This window comes from Zea mays, chromosome 2 (assembly GCF_902167145.1).
Source record: "Zea mays cultivar B73 chromosome 2, Zm-B73-REFERENCE-NAM-5.0, whole genome shotgun sequence".
Lineage (NCBI taxonomy): Eukaryota > Viridiplantae > Streptophyta > Magnoliopsida > Poales > Poaceae > Zea > Zea mays.
The window spans coordinates 38,431,894-38,441,822 of record NC_050097.1 but is presented as its reverse complement, the minus strand read 5'-3'; the positions used below and the strand labels follow the sequence as shown (position 1 = coordinate 38,441,822).

At 40.9% G+C, this 9,929-nt stretch overlaps 1 protein-coding gene across 1 annotated transcript; it reads right to left on the bottom strand.

The window, feature by feature from the left end:
* Positions 1-8,734: 8,734 nt before the first annotated feature.
* On the bottom strand, positions 8,735-9,525 carry LOC100274654 (uncharacterized). Its single transcript, NM_001351635.1, has 2 exons — positions 9,343-9,525; positions 8,735-9,145 (listed from the first exon to the last, which is right to left on the bottom strand). The coding sequence occupies exons 1-2, from the start codon at positions 9,431-9,433 to the stop codon at positions 9,021-9,023; spliced, it is 216 nt and encodes a 71-aa protein (NP_001338564.1). The 5' UTR covers positions 9,434-9,525; the 3' UTR covers positions 8,735-9,020.
* Between the last annotated feature and the right edge of the window lie 404 nt (positions 9,526-9,929).

Genomic DNA, 9,929 nt, shown 5'->3' with positions numbered 1-9,929 from the left:
TTTTTAAATCCTCAGGCTCCCACAACAGACAAGCCTGCTGCTCCTAAGTTAACACCAGATATAAATAGTGTAAGCATTTACACCTTCATCATATTATGCTAATATTAATTATACCCTATGTTTCATTACGTTTATATTAATAAATTTATTGGTTACAGGAAGGACAAAAATCTGTTACACATGACACTCCTGTATCTGGTGCACCTCTATTCGATAAAACCCCACTGACAGATGTAAGACATGTTGTCATTTTCATATTTTTCCTATTTATACACTAAGACATACATATTTATGCTACTGTTTACTAACATATATTCATATACCAGGCAACTACTGACCTGGTTGCAAAGGATAGTTCCTATAAAGCTGCAGTTGCTGAACATCCCCACGTGTCACGTGAGGACTGTGCTCGCAACCTGCTTAAGTTCATTTTGTCAGGAAAACTAGACCCGAGCATGTATGTATTAGTTATTCAAATTCCAATTAAGTATAATTAGAAGAATTGTAATCAAAGTTTTTTCCCCAGGTCTATCATTAATTTTGGAGGATTTGGAGGGTCTGTCCTTGATGTTATCCAGTCTTTTGGTCCCAACAAATGTCTTGAGAATACTTTCATGCAGGGATTTATCGACTGTATTCGTCAGGATGATGTATTATACAATCCAGATTCTGTAATCAACACTCTAATACTGAATGTCAACGTTGGGGTAATTTTATCTCCACAACTTTGTATCTTATTGCAACACTAACTGTATAAATATATAATAATAATCAATTTATTTTCTTTGCCCAGACCGTTTTGAATATCGAGGAGTTTGAACAACACAGTTCAAATCCACAGCCCTTCACAACATCACTTCTTAAAGAACATCTTGAACTGACCCTTCCTTCAGATGATGTTCTGAACCAGATTAAATTGGTGAGCTCTAATCAGTTTCATTTGTACAAATGTTAGAATGTTCTTTTGGTCACTAGTTTTATGTTGTATTAGTTTTAATCTTTCATATGCATAGTATAAATCATTCATAAATTTACATATATATTTAACAGATCCTGGTTCCTATGCTACGCCGAAGCCACTGGACCCTTTATGCAATCAATTTTGAACGTCGTCGAATAGACATCTTAGATTCAAATCCTTATGGTCCATTGCTTGGAGGCACTACATGGAAACAAATCCATAATGATCAAATGATGATAAATGGAACGAAGATACCTTGGTCCAGATTAATAATGAGAAGACTTAGCATTGCCTTACATGAAGCTCGACCTGAGTCAACTGTACCAAAGTTTGGCAACTACAAGATTGGGCTCCTTCCCAATTGTCCAACCATGACACCAGGGTCAAATGATTGTGGTTTTTTTGTCGCAAACTTTCTCCGCTACTACGATTTTGATGATGGCGACTTATCAGAATTTTATACTCCGGTATGTCACTAAATTAGTCTTCTAATCTTGCATATATTACTCCTTCAGATTTTATTCTACCATTAATTTGATATTATGGCTATTTCAGGATGAACCATTGGACCAACGTGCCTTTGTTCTGCATTACCTTACCTTTCATCGCAACAACATGGTTGCCCCCCTTCCTGCAGAACTGCTGCCTTTCAAGTATTCTCCAAGGAGACGCCGCTGTTTGGAAGCCAAGACTTAGATAGCATAGATGAACATGATTCCCTGTGGGATCCACAAAACTGTTTATGTTACTTGTTAAGTCACTTATGTCAGGCCTCTGATCATATGTTTGATACTCCGTGTGACACTTATGTTCAATGTGTCTAATGTCTATGCTACTTCGCATCAGTTTTTATTTGAAGTGTGTCAAACATAATTGTTACCAGAATGTCTATTTATGTTATCTGTTAACAGATTCTATGCTGTTTTCATCTCCAGTTTGTGAGTTGGTTAATCGTTTTGCTTCCAATGTTTGGCTTATTTGTATTGTCATATTGTTTCAATATTCAAGTTTTATGCATAATATATACTCCCTTATTTTATATACACTAAGTTCATCTTTTATACATTTTTCACGTTAATTATGCTAATTGTAACAAATGTTTATGCTATATCCTGTTTGTTGTATTTGAAGTGTGAAACCGACGTATGCACTCCCATTTGATTAGTATTGTTAAGTGTATACAATTTTATATACCATTAATGTCCATACCTTCCGATTGCTAAACGTTCAATGCCAATTTGTTGTACATATTCAGTTACATAATTTGTGTAATTGTCTATATTTACGCAACATTTTATAGTTTTATATCAACGCATTACATAACCCTTTCATGCAAACTATTGAATTTCCAACAAAATAAAGCATAAGTCATTGTGATATTACAAGTTTCTACTAAATCGACCACTCTTTAGTCACACTTCAAATTATTCGCCCAAATCCATATGCTCATCGGCTTCTTCATTTTCCACTTCTTCATCAATACGATGTTTTTTTGCAGTCGATGTTTCATTCCACTGTGGAGCAGTTGTTTTATTGTTTAGTCTTGATCCGACTGGCCGTCCTCTCTTTCGATTAGACAGTTTTGCTAGCCTTGCCCTGTTCTCTTCCACAGACAGACATGTTCTGCTGTTATGCCCATCTGCTATTCCACACAAATTGCATCTCCTATTCTTCTTTTTCTCTCCTTTCGCACCTAGTCTCATAATCCTATCTTCTGAATTTTTGATTGTCCGGCCTTTTGGTCTTGCACGATCCGGCATACTCAGATTTATAACATCCACATTAAAATTCAACCTCTGCATAATAATATACGTTACTATTTAGTATACGCATATTTACATATATTTATACCAATCAGTAAAATCATTTATCAATGCTCACCTTTTTAGCTTCTGAGGATGCAGCAATATGTTCCATTTGTTCATGTGCTACGTGACACGAAGAACTTGTATCACCAACCTCATGTGAAAATCTCATGTTGTCCTCCTTTAGAGCACAACCCAAATACATCAACATTTACATGCAGCATAAATATATATTTTCATTTTAGACAAATAAACAATATTATTTTAATATGTACCTGGTTACCAGTTGTTATTATTGTTAACGCATGTTCACATCCAGTCCAGGTGTTATGCGAATCCTACAAAATTTTATTTGCTTATTACATTGATATTATATATTCATTATGTACAATACTTCATGCAAGCTTATATATATATATCTTTTACATACCTTATTATGACATGTAATTGTATTGTCATCTTCCATCCCATCGTCAGCATTATTTTTATTCAACTCTTCTTCCTGGTACAAAATAACATGTTACTATGCATAATTTATGTTACAAATAGTATAACACTAAAACATCTTCAATATTATTACCTTGTCTTCCTCATTATCACTAACATCTGTTGACTCATTACATCCAATATCTGGCTCCAATCGGCTTAGAACGACATCGAGCTCATCCAACACATCCATCGCCTTATCGTACCCTGCTTTTGACATACACGTCTGGTGAACTACTTTCATTGTTTTCGTTAACAACATTTTCTGTCTGTATGATTTAGTAACTCCATCCTTCCCCCTGAAGCTCTTATCAATTCTTTCAAACGAAACATCTTTTCTTGATGAGACAGTGTACCTTTGCAATATATACTTTGAAGGTATCTTTTCAACTTGAAGATGCATGAAGGCTCTTAAAAGATGAACACACAATAGACCTGAAAACATGAAAACGAACCATTATTTCAAAAATATACATTAAGCTCCACAACAATCATCAAATTCTCTACTATGCAAATTTTTTATGCTAACCAACATAATACGTACAAACCTGTATGTTCCCACTGTTTGCACTCGCATGTATACTCCCCAGCTTCTATGTCTGCTGTTATCTTGAATTGATGTTGTCCCCACACAATTTTATTAGACCGTTTTGTATGTTGTACGATCCATTCATTATCACATCCGTCTGGGTCCTTTAATATTTTGTATGCAGTGGCGTATTTCATTGATTCCTCAAATCTATTCATAACAGCTCTGGTGTATGCTCTAGAGACTCTCACTTCGAACCTATATAATGTATCTCTTGTCCTTGGTGCCTATAACACATTATTATCATAATTAAACAAATTATTTACATAAATGTATGTAAACCGTTATTGCTAACAAGCATGACATACCTTGCTCACCAATGCCTCCTTTGATTCTTTCATTTTCCTGCTGTGCAACATTTTCATCATTTGTTTAGCGAACTCATGCAGTGGGGTGTTCGCATCTACATGTGATTGCTTCACTAATCTGTTCATGCTCTCACTTCGTTGTGTAGATACCATTACCCCACAGAAGTCATTTTTAAAAAATGCAGGTATCCATTCTTTTCTTATTTCATATAATTTGTGTAGAGTCATATCTTCATGAAGATTGAACTCCTCTAGCATCATTTCCCAGGCACATTCAAACTCATGAGGAGTTAATGGATGATGTATAATAGACTGGAATGTTGTTTTAAAATCCTTAACAACAAACCTGGCATATATCTCATTTAGAAATGGCATAAATCTGTTCTGTACATGCCATAAGCACAGTCTGTGCACTGTTTTTGGAAATACAGTTCTCAGAGCAATTGGCATTGCAGGATCTTGATCTGCAATTGCTCACAGATTATTCAGTTATTTTCACAATAAATTAATTCACTGTTTTGCATAACATATTTATATATCACATACCTGTAAGCATAACTCTTGGACCCTCGCATCCCATACATGTTTTGAATGAATTGAAAGCCCATTCAAAAGTATGTACAGTTTCATCTCCCAACAAAACAAATCCAAACACTGTACACTGCAGATGGCTGTTAGCTCCAACAAACATGCCCAGTGGTTTATCATATATATTTGTCTTGTGTGTTGTATCAAATGTCACAACATCACCATAATCTGCGTATTCCCCCTGCATACTTGCGTGTGACCAAAAAATACTCACTATTTTCCCATCATTGTCTAGCTGGAAATCACAAAAAAATTGTGGATTCTGTTTCTTGCATTCTCTAAAGAAAGCCAAAAGTTTGGCTACATCATTTGAGCAGTTTTCTCTTCTCCTTGCTGCCCTGCTACATTTGTTTGCACAAAAAATTATTACACACACATTTACTTTAGTAATATTCATGGCTATTGATATATACACATGAAACAAAAAAGTATTGCTTACATGTTTTTCAGATCTTGAGCAGTTACCGGTACGTTCTCCGGCCCATCATGCATTTCTGATATAAAATCAACTATGCAATGCTGCGGCACTCGGCTATCATGCATTGCATCAACAAAATTTATGAACTCAGCATCCCTAATTTTGTTGCAACGTAAATGTTGTTTCTCTGCTTCGTCAGTTATGAACTCATGGTTATGCTCCAAGTTTACCAGTTTAATTTTTGTAGCTACAACCATTTTGTTTTCATCATCATATATATTTTTTAATTTTATTCCAGCTTTGCATTGCGTATGCCCTGATGATCTATTCCTCATCCTAGGTGTATCATTTGATTTTGCTACACTTTTACCTTCACGTGAACAATTTATCCACTTACTGAATGTCTTCTCTCTGTATTTCTTCATTGGAAATCCAACTTCATATGCATACCTTTTATAGAATTTATATGCATCATCAACATCCTTGAAAGTCATCCCTACCGTTGGCACTATAGTTGGATCAATGTCTTTTGCCTGCTATTTCATTGTCATTGTTGTTTGCACCATGGAATATGTTCACAACAATATAATCAATCAATAATCAAATACAGCGATTGACTTACATGTGAACGCAGTATCTGTGGCGTATCCATCTCCCTGGAGCTAATATTGGACATAGGAGGTCGAACCCTTTGTTCTCCTTCTTCCCCTATGCTCATCTCGGCGATCTCAGGATCCATTAGAGCAGGCGGTGGTGTCACCAGTGAGTTACCACCAACTCCTCCCTCTGTCTCTGGATCAAGACGAATGACATCTCCTTCCATCGCCGGCGACCCTCCAGAGCCGGCCATCTCCAACTCCGATGAGTTATGTAGGCTTAGTGGTCTTTTTTTCCGAATGAAAGTAAATCTCGAATACTATAAAAGTAACCGCATCCACGTTTACAGGGTCTCCCCATTATTTCCGAAACCGTCCCGATATTATGACGACGTCTTTGTCAAACTAAAATTCATAATATAAAATTTACGCACAATGACACAACGTTTTACGCCAATCGGTATATACTGTTTATGCATCTATTACGCCGTTTCGGTTTTATGCCATATCTTTCAACATCTTATGCTTCATTTTTGTTAACCTTCCGCACATTACTTACCATGCAAGATCCATAATTTACGCGCCCACGTATCGCAGTAATCACGTTTGCATGTGGTATCTATTCCATTTAATTCCACGCAATTCCCTTACCATTCTAACAACCGCGTCACGGCGCCGTCTGACCTGCATGCCGCCTCTCAGCCCCACGTTAAAACACAGGTGCGCCTGTTCCATCGACCATACCTCGGGAACCGACCTGGGCTTCCTTTAATATCTGAAGCCCATGGCTCCCGTTATACCTGCCCTATTAAAATATATAGAGAAGAGGAGAGAGAAACTCTATATATAGAGGATACAACAGCGTTCTCTATATTTAGAGAACAGTTTAGAGAACGTTACTGGAGGCATAAAGGAGGAGAATCTTCTCTAAAATTTTGGAGTACATGACGCTTTAGAGGACCTGCTGAAGAGAGTCTTAGGCCTTCGTTGGAACGAAGGAATTTCACAAGAATCATCAATTTGTTTTCACAGTAAATAGGAAAATTTCCTACAGCCCAAAGGGGCCTTCTACAGCCAGGATTCTAGTAGGCATATGAAGTTCCTAGAGAACGAGAACGAATTCCATTTTTAAAAAATATAGAGTATTTTTTTTAAAAAAAAAACTAAAACAAATTCCATTTAAAAATTATAGAGAGAAAATTGAACTATCGCCACGTTTTAGGGCAAATTTTCCTTGCCTAATGAGACCCTATTTGTTTAGGCTCTAGATTATATATTCCAGCTTAAAATAAGTTAAGAGCCAAAGAAACACACACAGATTATTAGGTAGATTATATAATCTACATACTTAGATTATGATAATCTGTAGGCAGGTCATTAGATGTTTATGTAATTCTGGAAGAAAAAACAATCAAAGCTAGTTTGGGAGTCACAAAACCGGAGAGGATTGGAGAGGCTAAAATCCGCTCCTTATGCAATTTTAAATAAGAAGGAGATTTTAGCCCCTCTAATTCTCTCCTTTTATTGGACTCGCAAACTAGCTCTCAGGGTCTAAGCCTTCGTTGAAATGGAGGGGAAATCTTGGCTCTGTACATTGTTCTTGTGAGTATGAGCTGATTTTTTGTAAAATTCTTATACGGTTTCTGTGATATTATACCATAGAAGGTGTCCCGGTGATTGAACGGAATTTCTGGGTTCCGGAGATCTTGGCCCGAGTAGGTTGAAATGGACTGACTGATGGTGGGCCAACGAACTGGTCGGAGCAAGTAAAATGGGGGGCCGGTTCTTCGTGGGCCCGGAGTTTAGTGAAAGGATGGATACGGAGCGTGAAAAAACGGGCAAACGGCCGGGAGCAGAACGCCGCCTCGGTGCTGTCGGCACCAGTGAACCTGTGTGTGTGTACGAACGACTACGGGGGGCACAGCAACAGCGTCGGGGGAAGCATCTCTTGGGGAGTGAGAGAGTGCCGATCTCAAGCCGCGCCCGTGCGCCACCGCCACCTCGGTGGTCACCCCGCCCGGCCTTGGCAAGGCCGCCAGCGTCCGGCTCGCGGTGACTGACGGGGGCGAGGCAAGTCTCCGAGCCCGACCGGCGACCGATCTGGAGCTCACAATTCGGTACGGGTCGACACGGCGGGGACGCGGCTTCCCCGGCGAGGTCGCCCGATCTCCGCTTCGTGCCGCTCGCTCGGTGGGGGTAATTTTATTTTTTTCAGTGCCACCTATCATTATATCTGCCTTCTACTTTTCCCCCCGTTTTCACGCCCCGGCCAATCACGGTGCCGGGCACGCCGAGCTGCCCCTGGCATGGTACAGTGCCCGTCCGATGACGCAGTACGACGTAGGTGGGTCAAAGCGCGGCGACACCGTACAGGCGGTGGCCAGCAGTCAAAAAGCTAATCGCCGTTGTGTGCCTGGAGCCCCCGTTGCGTCGCTAGCTTTCCGTTCGATCAGGGCGGTCGGGAGCAACCTTTCGGTCTGCTGCTGACTGGGGTCTGGGCGCGCCGCCGATGCCAACAGGAGGAGGAGCGCCGCGGGTACTTGCCCGGCGATTTCGCTTCATCCAATTGAAACAGAGATCAGATGATGAGAATGGCCGGCAGAGCGAAGATTGTGATGCAAATGCTCGATCCGGCCTTCAGTATACTTACTTATCCCATTATGCATGGCCAGCATGCATGCATGTTCATCAGTGCACATATATGCATTTTCGAGTCTCTGAACTTTCCACTAGGTCTGTTTGGTTTACTACCTAAGACGTCATAATCTGCCTAACCTTAGTCGTTCGAATTGAAGAACTAAAGTTAAGCAGAAAAGTTAGACACATTGTGGCGTCTTAGATAGCAAACCAAACAACCCCTTAGTACGTATACCTCCTATATCGTTGCACTTAATTATTACAGAAGAAGCAGAAACTTTTACCTAACCAAACACACCTAGGCCTTATTACAGAAACTGAGTACACACGTACTGATATCAGGTACTATATATAACTGCGTATATATTATATTTATCCTAGCAATACCATCATTAGTAGGTCAGGGTGCAGTGGGGGTGGCAAAATTTGCGTGCATATATCTGCACGCTAGCTGCGTGGACGACACGTAGTACGTAGATACACATACTGACATACAGCTAACAACGACGAAAAAGAATGAAACCTACTATCAACTTCTTCTCCTGTGTGTCACCATGCTTCGCACAGATGCAGATTGCTAGCGCTGCCGACGAAAAGAGCAGTACTGCTGGCAGTGCAGTGGATCAATCAGATCAGTTGTGCTTGGGCACGCGGCGGTGCCATGGGGCGTAGTCCATGGTCATGTACGACCTCAGCTGGTTCCTCTCCTCCGCCCACTGCTGCGCGTGCTGCCTTCTGTCGTGCAGCCGAATAGCGCCTTCAATTCACAAATCACACAGCCGGCCGGCCGGGGCCAGAAAACAACTTCAGGACTACTCAGTACGTAGCTATATGAACGCAGCCATATACTCCCTCCGTTTCTTTTTATTAGTCGCTGGATAGTGCAATTTTGCACTATCCAGCGACTAATAAAAAGAAACTGAGGGATTATATATATAGACGATGATGACTCACCAACGCCTGCTTGTCGATGCAGTGACGAACTGAAGACTAGTACCAAAAGCACGAAAGCGACGACCAGCCTAATCACGATCCCCACCACCATGCTGGTGCTGCTAGCTCTTTCACCACCAGTCACCTGTCTTCCTTCTCACGGCCGGCCGGTCTCACTGCTCTCACCTACTACTACCTCCTCCTCGCATCTGCGAGCGCGCGCGCGCGTGTGCATATATAGCTAGCTAGAGGGCAAGGCTCTCGTCAAAGACAGTTGGGCAACGCGGCTCGCAGGTCAAAGACGACACACAACAGGAGATTTGGCTCTAGCACCGCAGCAGTGGAGTGTGTGCAGGGGTGGTTCCGAGTTTTAATACCTCCGTCCTGTCCCCCTCTCCTCTCCCCTCCCCTCTCTCTCCGGCTCCGGCCTCGGCCTTCGGAGGAGGGGAGGGAACGCATCCCATGGAAAGAATCTATGGTTTCTGGAGCTCGCGCGTTTTGTTTAAGCGCCCGCCCCTGCCGTGCCTTTTTGGGGCCGAGAGCTGATGAGCTAGTTTAATGGCGGCTCATGTGACCTCCACCACCACTCGCGCACGCGAATTCCGAGG

What these genes read in the sequence shown, in the direction of transcription:
- LOC100274654 (NM_001351635.1), bottom strand. Translation starts at nt 9,433, where the DNA reads ATGGTGGTGGGGATCGTGATTAGGCTGGTCGTCGCTTTCGTGCTTTTG. An exon ending in GCATCGACAAGCAGGCGTTG is followed by an intron (nt 9,146 to 9,342) that starts GTGAGTCATCAT and finishes TGTGAATTGAAG; the next exon opens with GCGCTATTCGGCTGCACGAC.